General features: G+C 44.9%; 1 protein-coding gene across 1 annotated transcript; it reads right to left on the minus strand.

The window, feature by feature from the left end:
* Nucleotides 1-10644: 10644 nt before the first annotated feature.
* On the minus strand, nucleotides 10645-12876 carry LOC310761740 (uncharacterized protein; the record flags this gene model as incomplete). The annotated part of the gene is made up of 8 exons (XM_083611863.1): nucleotides 12604-12876; nucleotides 12170-12201; nucleotides 11920-12036; nucleotides 11702-11781; nucleotides 11447-11540; nucleotides 11257-11340; nucleotides 11064-11168; nucleotides 10645-10932 (listed from the first exon to the last, which is right to left on the minus strand). Exons 1-8 carry the CDS (start codon nucleotides 12773-12775, stop codon nucleotides 10645-10647), a joined length of 972 nt encoding a protein of 323 aa, XP_083467989.1. The 5' UTR covers nucleotides 12776-12876.
* Nucleotides 12877-13676: the final 800 nt, after the last annotated feature.

Genomic DNA, 13676 nt, shown 5'->3' on the forward strand with positions numbered 1-13676 from the left:
GCTTCTGGCAAACCAAAGCAGCGCACGAAAACGCCATTTACCTTCCCGCCTGAGCGGTACCTAATTATCTACTTGCAGTTTGATATGCTTTCGAACCACCTGAGGGTAAAGACAAGATGGCCCCCCACGCCATGCGAAAGCTGACTAGATGGGCAGTTAAATCCCGTGTCAACAAGGGTGACAGAACACCACATCTGAGAGCAGCAGGATAGTTTTGTGAGCACAAAGTAGTTCTGTGTGAAACAAACAACTCTACCCTCTGACATCAGGGAATGCCTAAAGTTGCTTCGGAGGAACAACTGGAGGGCTGCTGCCACTAACCCTAGCCCTGTCACGAGCTGCCAAACTTCTCCTAAAGTTAGGGTCAGCCCAGATCAGGTTTCAGAGCAGTAAACCACAAAATACAGAATGGCTAGCAGACTCCTGAGGCACAGAGCTAGGTGAAGTCATTTAGCCGCAGAGCTCAGCAGTCTGTTCTGTTGTGTGAGAAAATACCCGGTTGTTTATTCCCCCCTTCCTTAGTGAGTCTTTAATTTTGCTATAATATGAATATCGATCTTCAATTTCCTTTGGCAAATGTACAAAGTATAGCTGCTCTTCTATTAAAAAATGTCAAGGCTAAAAAAATTAAAATCTTATTAATTTGCAATTGACAGTGGCATCGTAGCCAGCCTAAATGCCGAACTGTGAAACTTATTACAGTTCTTCACTTTTGAGGAGGTTGTCTTTATCACTTCAAAGAATTAGCCTGTTAGTTAAGTGCTGCTAACTCAGTCTGAGTGTCCTGTAAGTGCTTCAGAGGGATTTCCTAGTTCCTGTCAGACTACCCCGTGGGGTGTGAAGAACCCCTATATCTTATTTAGTTGAATTAGCTTTCTGAGCACTTGAGAGTGCTTGACTGCAAATTTCCCCTCCTTTGTGTGAATAGCAGAGACCCTGGAGGAACATCAGCTTGACTGGTTCTTTACAAGTGCATTGTTTTGGAGCCATATCACATCTGATACAGGTTCATAAGCAGGTTTGGCCATTCCATGTTTCTACCAGATTAGCCTGCTTCTGTCTATTAAAAGGCAGGGCATAATCATATACTGTCAGCAGCAGCCATCTTCCCCTGTAGATATTTGTGTTTTGTTTGGTAGAGCCAACGCCTTCACTGAGGTCTGCACTACTAAATGTAAAGGTACCCCTGCCCGTACGGGCCAGGCGTGACTGACTCTGGGGTTGCGCGCCCATCTCGCTTAAGAGGCCGGGGGCCACCGCTGTCCGGAGACACTTCCGGGTCACGTGGCCAGCGTGACAAAGCTGCTCTGGCAAGCCAGCACCAGCGCAGCACACGGAAACGCCGTTTACCTTCCCGCTATCAAGCGGTACCTATTTATCTACTTGCACTTAGGGGTGTTTTCGAACTGCTAGGTGGGCAGGAGCTGGGACCGAAAGACTGGAGCTCACCCCGCCGCGGGGATTCGAACCGCCGACCATATGATCGGCAAGTCCTAGGCACTGAGTTTTTACCCACAGCGCCACCCGCGTCCCCTAGAAAATCTGAAACACTCACCTATTTTACTTAGCTTGCCCTTTGATCTCATGGAAACTTCACATGGAATCATCTCTGGTAAATGTAAGGAATAAAGGATATTGGCTTGTATCCAACTAAATCCTCCTCAGACCAACTGAAATGAATGAACCTAAGTTTGGCTATGGACATAGCTTGAAACACGGCAATGTTGTTTCCCCCTGTCCTGCTGCGTTTCAAATCACATTTTCACATTGCCGTTCACAGGAGAGAAGGAACAGAGATTGATTCGCCCAATATGCATTGTTTCTCTATGCCTATCTCCCCAACCTCTGATTCAATGAAGCTGCCATATGTTCATGTGCTAATGAGCATGTCTGAAGGGTACACACCCCAAGACCCTCCAAGTGTCCCTATTTTCCAGGGACAGTCAGAGATTTACAGAAGCCGTCCCAGTTTCTGATCTGATCCCGGAATGTCCTGCTTTTGCTTAGGACATCTCTATATTCACCAGAGAAACGTTGAAGGGTATGGAAGATGTCCCTATATTTATTGGAGAAATATTGGAAGGCATGGAGTTATGTGACACCCCCAAGTCAAGGAGATAAGTAACTATACAACCTTTAGAAGACAACTGAAGGCAGCCCTGTATAGTGGAGTTGGAAACTGCTCAGAGTGGCTGGGGCAATCCAGTCAGATGGGTGGGGTATTATTGTTGTTGTTTTGTTGTTATTATTATTATTATATTATTATTATTATTATTATTATCTCTGTTTTCATTGGAGAAATGTTGGAGGGTATGTAGTCCTTTATAAATCCTTGAAAATGTTTGCTTAAAAATAATTTTGCTGCCCTTAGTGACTGAAGCTTTTTAAGTGTGTGAGTTTAGCTCTCATTCTCCTGATTTCTCCTGCTGCTGAAAAGTTTGTGGAAATCACCTTCTGCTTCGCTAAGACTTCTTTAAAATGTGGAGAAAGTGCTTAGGAAAACTTTGACTAGGAAATGGTAAGCGTAAACATACAGGCAAGTCTATACTCTTCGCAAATGTGATAAAGTACATCGCTGGCAGGCACTCATTTTGCCTCAGGCCACAAACCGAAAACAGTATTTCGAGCATCTACAGGATAAACACTAGGAAGACATCTGAAGGAAGACAGCAGGAAATGCAGGTGGCTTTGGAAATTCTTCTTTGGACCCCAAAATAGGAATATGAGTGGCTTTTTCCAAAGCAACAGCAGCGCTCCCACTGTTGCTCACAGATAACAGTAAAGGGGGATGTATACACACTCATACATTTCACATTTTACTCAGCTGTAAAATGCTGCATGAATTCTTCTTTTTAGGTATCTGGCTTGGAAGCTATCATTATGCAAGTTGAAGGAAAGGGTGTGCCTGGCACACTAGCTGAAGCTGGGCAAAGTTAATCCTGGCCACTGTTGTTACCTGAGCATCTAGGGGGAAACTTCCAGAATTAATCTCTCACATGTTTATTCATAGTACTATAGTCACTTCTTCAGCACATACCCACACTGTTCACAGACTCTCCCAAAGTCCCTATTTTCCAGGGACAGTCTTGGATTTACAGAAGCCACCCTGTTTCTGATTTGATCCTGGTATGCCCCACTTTTCCTTAAAAGGTAAAGGGACCCCTGACAATTAAGTCCAGTCGAGAATGACTCTGGGGTTGCGGCGCTCATCTCGCTTTACAGGCCAAGGGAGCTGGCGTTTGTCCGCTTCCGCAGACAGTTTTTCCAGGTCATGCAGCCAGCATGACTAAGCCACTTCTGGCAAAACCAGAGCAGCACATGGAAATGCCATTTACCTTCCCGCCGGAGCGGTACCTATTTATCTACTTGCACTGGCGTGCTTTCGAACTGCTAGATTGGCAGGAGCAGGGACCGAGCAACGAGAGCTCACCCGTCGCAGGGATTCAAACCGCCGACCTTTTGATCGGCAAGCCCAAGTGGCACAGTTGTTTAACCCACAGCACCACCCGCTTTTTCTTAGGACGTCCCTATTTTCATTGCATAAATGTTGGAGGGTATGAAGTTATGTGACCCGCCCCACGAGCCAAGGTGATAAGTACAGTAGCTATACAGTGGAACCTCAGTTTTCTTTGTCGATTACATATGGTATGTGTTCTATTGTTCGTTTTTACATTCCTAAATATTGATCTGCTTGTAAAATACAGCTAATCTTTAAGCTTCTGTGACTAATGGCAGTGGTCATACTGCTCATGGTTTATCCTAAAAGGAAACGAGAGAGTCCCTGCTATAAACAATAGCCATCATTTGCTGAAAACTGTTTGAGCTAAGTATTTGTGTATGGCACATCTTCTGCTGGCAATGATCTCCTCATGAGATCAGGAAAAGAGGGGGGCACTTTTATAATCATCTCCATTGTAACAGCAGTGATTTCACATTGATGGATGTGTCAAAACAAATTCTCAACAGACTAATGAATCAGATTCATTGTCAATCATTCCCTTTCTTCGATTGTACTTCCTAATTGTGTAAGTAAACCACAGCAAGAGACATTAGCAACTCACTTATCCAACTCTATATCTGAGCTGGGGAAAATGGGAAGAGGTTTAATGAAATAATTTTCATGAGTTGAATGCAAAGGAAGAATGAATACACTTTCTGGAAAGAAAGCTGGGGTGGGACAGTCAATTGCCCTTACTCAAGCTCTGGATATAAGGGGTGAGAAACAGCCATTTTCAGAGGTTCTTTGAATGATTTCAGTAATCATGCAGGGAGTCGCCTGCTTTGAGTTTGAAGCCTGGAGGCTCAATGTATGCTTTAGATCCCTGGGAGTGCAGGCTTCTCAAATGTGTGGAGATCGTCTGTAAGTACAGAAAGCTCCTTCTTCCAGGCACTGGATGGCAACCTGAATGACACAGTTAGTGCACTTGACCCTAAACCCATGTGTTTTACGGACCTCATTCAAAGAATCTCCAAACAGGGCTTTCAGTTTGGCTCATGTCAGCTAGAACTGCTCATTATGAAGTCACATATAACACCATGCAAAAAGATATATAAAATAAAATTATGGAACACAAAACACTTACACAATGTGCAATGCACACCCAGTAGTGGTTTGTGATAAGGGATGCTTATATGAACACAGCTTAGTTGTGCCCGTTATTTGTATACAGGCAGTCTCCATTTCAGTCCCTAGCATCTCCCACTGGGAGAAAGATCCCTTGGGTAGCCATTGGGCTGGATGGACTAGTGATCTGATCCAACAACACAAACACACATACACTCCTTGTTATGAAGATCTGATTGTACACTCTCTTCTGTCCTTGCCCCAGGTGAATTCTCTGTACATTTCTCATGCATACATTTCATTAATGTCATCTTAATTCTTACCTAACCAATCCACTATTCAGAAGCCGCTGCCTATTTTCATGAGACCCTCATCAATGTTTTGTGATACTTCCAGACATTCCAGATGACGGCAACAACCAAGGCTGCCTCATTATAACTTATTGTTCATTACATTTGTAGCCTACCTTTCTTCCTTTGAAGCATGCAAGGCACCACACATGGTTCTCTCTTTTCCCAATTTTATCCTGTTAGGAAGGTTAAGCTGAGAGGTGATGACTGGTCTAATGATTCTCCTACCTGGATAGTTATCTTTCCACAAGGGCCGACATTGATGCCAAAATAATAATAATAATCCAGCATCGCCTGAGCTCGGCGAGTGCGGCTTTCTCCCTATTGAAGTGCAGAGTGTTTGAGGACCAGGACATTCACAGGGAAATCAAAATGCTTGTTAACAAAGCTATTGTACTACCAACCTTACTGTATGCTTGTGAAAAATGGACCACTTATAAACACCATATCCAGCTCCTCAAAAGATTCCATCAACGGTGTCTCTGAAAAAAAATTTACACATCACTTGGGAAGACAAGCGAACTAATACCAGTGTACTGGAAGAAGCAAAGATCACCAGTTTTGAAGCAATGATTCTTCAACATGAAGTTTGTTGGACTGGTCACGTTGGACGGATGCCTGATTATCGTCTTCCAAAGCAGCTACTCTATTCTGAACTTTAAAATGGAAAGCGTAATGCTGGTGGTCAACAAAGGAGGTTTAAAGACTGTCTCAAAGCAAATCTAAAGAAAATGTAGTATAAACACCAACAACTGGGAAACACTTGCCTACGAGCGCTCCAATTGGAGAACAGCCTTTTCCAAAGGTGTCATGGGCTTTGAAGACACTCGAACTCAGGACACATGGGAGAAATGTGCTAAGAGGAAGGCACGCTTACCAAACCCTCACCATGATCAACTCCCGCCCAGAAACCAATGTCCGCACTGTGGAAGGACGTGTGGATCCAGAATTGGCCTCCACAGTCACTTATGGACTCATTGTTAAAACCGTGTTTATGGAAGACAATCTTACTCGGCTACGAGTGATTGCCAAAGAAGAAGGTCCAAGGATCCTGGGTGACCCTCGTAGCTGAGTGAAGATCAGTCCTAGTCTGAGACTAACACCCTAATTGCTGCATTATAGTTGTCCACTATTTACTAGGTTTTCCTATTGAGAGGTCTGCATCTCTCTCTCTCTTAGACCTGAGCTCTATTCACAAGTGTGTAGGCTTATAAATGCACAGATGAATGAGTGGAATCAAACTCACCCCTTCCATCAGCAACCTATGTGAGTTTAGCAGAAAAAACGGGCAGATGTATTTCTATGTATGAGAAGGGCACTTGCCTTTCGTGTATAACTTCACATTTATGGCTATGCTCAGATCTTCTGCTGAATACGAAGAAGCCCTGTGTGGGCAGGACTATGTTGCAGATGGATGAATCTATCCATTGTTCGTTTCTCTCCATTTCTCATTTTCCCATTTTTAAGTTTGGTTTGTCACGTTTATGCCAGCGATTTTCCCATTATAGAATGAACGCTTTATGTTACTTCCACTAATATATACACATTTTGGACTTTTCTGCAACATACTTTTTTTTCTTTTTTTTTTTTTTTTGAGAACTGCATTGTAAAGTTAATAAAAGTGCAAATTTCAAAGGACAGCTGTGGTTCATTTCATGTATTGGTTCAGGAAACTCAAAGTGGTTAGGTTCTCATTAAAATTTGAACTGAATGAATCTTTCTCCCACAACTATATAGAGATTGAAACTGATGTTCTTAATATGTCCTGGTGGGAAAGAGGACAGTGACCATATATGATGTATTTTAAATAATTTTCCTAAACTGATTTTCGCCAATGATCATATCTGGTCACAACCCACTGGGGTAAATTAAGGACCTAATTTTCAGGGATCAGCAAAATCCAGACATTACAATATATCAATCCTCCGTTTTGCATCTCATTTAGCTTGTTTTGTGATAGAATAGCTCCAGAAAATAAACTATGTAATAAAATGAATAAGTCTTGAAGGAATTAGATACGTTGTAATTGGTTGGATATTTTTCATTTTAATCTATTCACAACTGACACTAGTTCATATTTTCATTCTTTTGTAATATTTCTATTTCTTTTTCTATTCCCTCTCAGTCAGGCTTCTCCTAACAACTTTTTTTTCAAGTACAAGAATAATCTCACTCTGTTTTTTCAATCTTACTGGTCTAATAACATCCAAATTCCATCTTGATTTCATCATAATATTTATAATTCATAATTGCCACCAAGGAGTCCATCCACTTCTAATTGTACTTGATATTTGCATAAATAAATAATTGTTTTATCTTTTGGGAAAGTTCTCTGATATATTATTTTCTTTTTATTATTTTTTTCAAAAAAGATCTTTAAATATTTAAAATTCAACATGTGCTGAAAGACGCTGTTAGCTTGAATAAAAATCATTAAAAATGCATTTTATGCTATTAAATATTGCATAATTTCTTTGACAGATTTTCAAATGCATCACATGAGACCATTGCATCCCTATCCTGAAGGCAATCCTAAACTTGGGCCAAAAATAATTTTTTAAAATCCTCTTTGTTGTGGAGAAGTAGCATAATCCATAATAGATGGGCTATGGCTTAACGAATAATCTTTAAGGAGCTTGGAAGAAAGGGTAGCTTAAAAGTATTATGCTATGTGTGGTGTGTAGAAGTTGCTTTCAGATTACTTAAATGGCTTAAAACTTTAATTGAAAGTGCTTTTTTCCTCTCCAGCTTAGTCTAAGTTTACATAAGAATGTGACAGGAGAGACATATAAAAAGTGAAAGGCAGTGTACATTCATCCAAGACCCTTCAGGCTAAACTTGCTTATGACTGTGGCAATCAGCATCAGACAAATCTGATGCATTTTTATTTAATAATACAAAGAGGATCTTAAAATTGTCTAGTTGGCTGGCCTCCTCAAACAGAACAAACCAAATGTGTTGGTTGGGTGGGGCTTCGGTGAAGGTTTAACAGAACTTTTTGGGTGGGTATTGATTTTGAGTTAAAACATTAACGATAATCTTTGGTACTTTTTCACTAAATCCTTCATGGGAGGTGAGGAAAACACAGCCTTTGAGGGCCTTGTTCTCTACGTGATCTTAATTGTGTGGAAGAAGACAGTGGGCCTTCATCTCCAGGTCCCATCTCCATCACTGGGTCCCGATCTTCCCCTCCACCGTCTATGTGTCAGAGGGAATGTCTGAAAGGGGGAGCCTGTGCCACCTGCTTAGTGTCACCCATGATTTAACATAGTAAGGTGAGAAAGGCTTTGTGCCGGTCATCAGGCAATGTCTTCTTCCACCTGCCTTACCCCACGCTCCAGCCTTAGGAGTCTTCATAAGGGAGCTGTTTCCAGAGGAAGAACTGTGAGGGGAGAGAGACTTTGTGCTGGCCATCAGGCAATGGCTTCTTCTACTTGCCTTGCTTGCCCCCTCCAGCCCTAGGAGCCTTTCCCAGACCATGACTTTGAGAAACACCAAAAACAGCTGGAGAGAGAGAAAAGCTCAGGGATACAAATAATTTTTTAAGTTGTGTGCCCTTGTCTCTCATTTTGATCCCTTTGCATGGTTTTGTATGTTTTGTGGTATTTTATGCAGTGTGACTTCATTGGTTATAGCTTCATAATTCTTTATTGTTATTGTTAAGTGTAAACTGTTTGCAGTGGTACATCGGGTTACAGACGCTTCAGGTTACAGACTCCACTAACCCAGAAATAGTACCTCAGGTTAAGAACTTTGCTTCAGGATGAGAACAGAAGTCGCACGGTGGCAGCGGGAGGCCCCATTAGCTAAAATGGTACCTCAGGTTAAGAACAGTTTCAGGTTAAGAACGGACCTCCAGAACGAATTAAGTTCTTAACCTGAGGTACCACTGTAATTATCATTTGCTGATATTTAATTTTACTGTTTACTATTATATTCTAATGGATTATTGACTTTTGCTTTATTTGATATAAGTGGTTTGTTTTAAAGCTATGTTATTATTACTTTTTTCTTTTGGATCAGATTGCTATTAGGTGTGTGATGTTTGCTCTCTATTTTATGGTTTCTTCACCTTGTAAACTGGCTTGTGTATAGTAATGTAGAAAGGCTGTAAACAAATTAAAAGTGAATTGAAATAATGAAATGAAAGGAAAACCCCTGCCTTTTCCCCTGAATGCCTGAGGTCCAGCTCCGAGGGCCTTCTGGTGGTTCCCTCACTACGAGAAGTGAGGTTACAGGGAACCAGGCAGAGGGCCTTCTCGGTAGTGGCGCCCACCCTGTGGAACACCCTCCCATCAGATGTCAAGGAAATAAAAAACTATCCGACTTTTAGAAGACACTCCCAATACAAATTAAAACCCATATTTTCTTGGTCCTTGGGCAAGTTTTCTTCAAAGCGATCCCTCCCTGAATGCCTCTGTTTGTTTCACCACTATTTGTTTGTCCTCTTCCTCTGGACCCAAATTACATGGAGAGCCTGATGGAGATGAAGTTGGAAGCAAATCCTATCATTGGTCCCTCACTGAAAAGATGCAAGCGAAACTTAGGCAGCATACATCTAAAACACATTTCTCCCCGAGGATTCTTGGAAAGACTCTCCTCCCTGGAAGGGAGGGGAGTGGTTGTGGGCGGGAGCCCGAGCCCCGCCTCCCTCTCTCACCTGGCTGGTGCCCGCCCCCACCGGTGGGCAACCAACCAGGTGACACCGGGGGGGGGCGTTTCTTCTGCAGCCTATATGCTGCGGTGCCAGCCCCTCCTCGGCCTCATTCACCTTCGTCCCGGCACGAGTCACCCACCCTCCACTCCCTCTAGCTCAGGGTCTTAAACTCTCTTTGGCCTTGCTATGGACCTTAGGTTGGTCGCCCTGGTTGCCCGGGGGGCCTGGTAGGAATTTTTCCATTTGGCATTAGGCTTTTTGGTTTTTTCGCCTACCTCATAGCAATCGTCACAACTTTTGTGGTATTGGTGGGTAGGTTAGGCATTGGAAATATGTGTTGTGGTGTCGAAGAGCTAGGTGTGGCCATCGCCTATGCCTTCAATATTTTGGGTATTCCGTTAAAGGAATCTGGCGGTCGTGTATTCTGTCCGATGCCTGCTTGGCGGGAGGCCATGGCACGACCCTCGGTGACATCAGGGGAGAGCCTATAGTTGGATGAGCATCAACATGCTCCACCTACTGGTGAATAAACCCCTTCGTTTTAGACATCCAATGCCTAAGCCAATACCTTTTCACTGCTGTAATCAATAAAGTTGTGGCCTTTTTCTTGCCCATTAACCTTATATCTCGTGTCTTTGTGTATTCATTTCACATCGCGGGGGTTGGGTCCTCGAACCACAACTGCAGTTTACCATTCAAAGAGCTACAGTTCCAGCCCCATTAACAACAGAAAAGTGCCCAGATCAATGGAAGACAATAACACAATGAAATTCAAAGCAGTAACAATTTATTGCACGTTGATTCAAAATCCATTAAAAACAATTTAGTTTAAGGAATGCAAGAAAATCGATCAGCTTGATCCAGTGACACCAGAGAGAGCCATTTTCAAATAACTCAAGGGCTGTCACATGGAAGATGCAGCCAGCTTTTTTTCTCCTGCTCTGGACGGTAGGACTCAAACCAATGGCTTCAGGATTCACCAAAGGAGATTCCGACTAAACATTGTTCAACAGAGGAATGGACTCCCCTGGAAGGTGATGGACTCTCCTTCCTTGCAGGTTTTAAAGCAGAGATTAGATGACCATGATGTCATCTGGATAGAAAAGAATGAAAAAGAGAGAAAATCTGTTCAGTCCTCTCCGCTTCTTGTAGCTGGAGTCAGTCTGGGTGCTGCCCTCCCAGGCCAGGTGGGAAAGGATTGCCAGGCAGGGAGCAGGTCCTGCAGGACTCCCAGCAAGAAGACCTAGGAGGTGTGTCTTGGGCAAACAAGGGACAAGGGAGTTCACTGTCCCCAAGGTGTGGGGCTTACCTTCTTTCAGATTATTCCTGAAACAAGCCAGCTCCGGACGAATTACTGTGTTCTGCAGAGGAAAGACAAATTTGAGTCAGATGACACTATGAACACCACCCTAGATGGGTGTAAGAGAAGCAGCCCCACCCAGGAAGGATGGAAACAACCAAAGAACTGAATACAGGAAGGCAAAATACTTACTCTGAGGTTCGGGAATCTTCGTGAAGGGGCCAGCAGCAGGGATATACTGCTGGCCGCTAATTTCCTTTGGTCTTCACTCCCCAAAAGGGCGTAATATCGGAGGTCCTGCGGGATGAAAGAAATGGGACAGTTAGTTGGGTAAGGGACAGGGGGGCAACCCTAAAACCACTCCTGGTGCTATCAGGATACTTACAGTAAGCAACTGGAGAAGGGTGCTAGTATTGGGGGCTTCTAGGAGGAGACCCCCCAGCAGGCTCTGGAATGGCCTCTTCAGTTCCTGTGGGAAAAGAGAGAAGAGAGGTTGAGTGCTGCTGGGTTAAATTTTGTAAGAGTGTGGGAAGAAGAAAGAGCTGTGCAAAGAGAACTTAAAGCAGAGGACATACCTCTTTGTCCTCCTCTGCACTCCCCAGAACTGCCTCTGTTGTTCTATGGGGGATCGCACTCACCACAGAGGGACTGAAGTGGGGTCTCATAAAACGAGAGAGAAAGGGAAGGGGTTAGACATTGCCTCCTCCAAGTCTCCCTTGTCCCCTTCTCCCTCCTGCCTGACTTGCCCACCCAAAGCTCCTCCTGGAATTCTGCCCCCCTGCAGCCCCACCCAGTCCAAAGACCCCGCTCACCTCAAAGACCCCACTCACCTCAACTGCAGGAGGGCCTCGAAGGCCAGGGCCAGGCTCAGGGGGCGATCCCTGAAGTACTCCAAGTGGCTGAGGATGTTCTAGAAGAGAGCAGAGGAGGAAAGTCAGCTCCTTCTGGGAGTCTCCAGAGGACGGCTCCAACCCCAAATGCCAGCCCCTCTCTGCCCCTCTCTGCCCCTCCCTCCCCATGGGGGTCCCTCACACCACCCACTACTCACCAGAATGGCTTTGGCAGTCTCCTCCTTGGAGTACTTCAGGGTTCGGAGCCCCCTGAGCCGAGCTGCCTGGCAGTCCTGGATGATGCCTAGGAGATAAAGCTGATCTTTGTCTAGCAGCTGAAAGGCAAAAGTCAGGCTGTCAGTTCCTTATGGAGGGAGGGCTCCTCCACATCTGAGAGTGCAGAGTGGAGTGCAAGATGGGGGCAGGTCTGAGGGATCCCCTCCCTGTCTCGTTTTATCCAATACTCACCACAACGGAAGGGATGTGGATTCCTAGCACATCTGCAAAGAGAAGGACATGGGGACAGGTGAGTTCATCTCTGAGCCCTTGCAAGGCTTTTCCAAGAGTTTTCTCCTGGATTCAAGTCCTACTACAGGAAAAAGACACCCCAGGCCTTGGGGGCCAATCCTGACCTCCTGCCCCCAGAACATGGCTCCCCAGGGAAGATGCCCCTCCCACTGACAACTGCCCCCCTGCCTTGCCCCACAGCCCAGAACCCTTCTTCCTCCAACAGACCCCACAAAATGGGGTGGTTGCTGGGAGCGGGGGCGGTTGGGTTTCCAGATGCTGTCGCAGATAGGCGGGTTGGATCCAGCCGTCTGGCTCTGTGCATCTTTTTACTAGATGCCCCCCTAGCCCATTCCTGCCCTCCCCTGTCCCCAAAAGGAGGGCCACTTGGTCACCTGACACTGCGGGCTGCTCCAGGACATCCAAGGGGGCCACCTTATTGCAGCTGATCAGGTGCCTTAAGTGCCTGAACCTAGAAGAGACGAGCAGAGAGAGCGACTCAGAAGCTGGCAGCCCCAATTTGGGTGTGTGTGTGTAAGGAGGAGCGTCTGGCCCAATTCCTGCCATCTATCTGCAGTTCTGCAACCTGAAAGGGCATCGGCAGAGCTGGAAAGAGGCAGCCCAGAGCACGAATGGCTGGCAGAGAGAGAAAGGAGGCCCCAAGTAATATGGGTTTCCTTCCAACCCAAAGAGAAGACGAGCATTGCCAGCTGTTAAAGGGCTGCTCTGCCTCGTCTTCTTAGAACAGCCCTGCCCTTCCTTGGTGAGGGAGGGGACCCCTAGGAGGGTCCTCCAAGCATCAAGGTGTCCCAGAAGAGGAGCAGAACATGAGGAAGGGGGTAGAGTTTTTCTTGGAGCCAGAGAGACCCCCCCAGGAAGGGGAAGAAGGCCAATGTTGTAGGGCAGCTGGAGAGATGCAAAATGGAGCCAGGCAGAGGTGTAGTGGTTGGAGGGCTGGACTGGGAGGACCTGGGAGAGCAGGGTTCAAATCTCCACTCAGCCATGAAGCTCCCTGGTGGACCAGAGAGCTAAAGCTGTGGAGGGGACCCAGGACTCACACCCTGCCCCCAGGAGACCAAGAGAAAGCAAAGGAATGGTACTTACAGCCGGCACATCTTCTTGATGAAAAATCCGCCCCTCCTGTCTAAGCTAACTACCTAGCTAAAATTCCCACCCAAGCCTGATCCCAAACTCTGATCCCACCGCCACCCCCAAACCCAGCCCTAACCCTAAACCTATCCCCCACCCTAACCCTACACTTACCCCTAACTATTCTTCTATAAACAAAAGAAATATATTCAAAAATGCGCACAAATGCGCACAAATATGCACAAATGTGCACAAATATGCACAAAATAAAGAATAAAAGAATAAAAGAAATACAATTAATAAAAAATAAAAACAAATAAAAATATAAAAATTAAAAATTAAATAAAAAGTAAATAAAAAGTAAAAAGTATAAAGTAAA

Source organism: Podarcis filfolensis (assembly GCF_964270895.1).
Source record: "Podarcis filfolensis genome assembly, chromosome: 4".
Lineage (NCBI taxonomy): Eukaryota > Metazoa > Chordata > Lepidosauria > Squamata > Lacertidae > Podarcis > Podarcis filfolensis.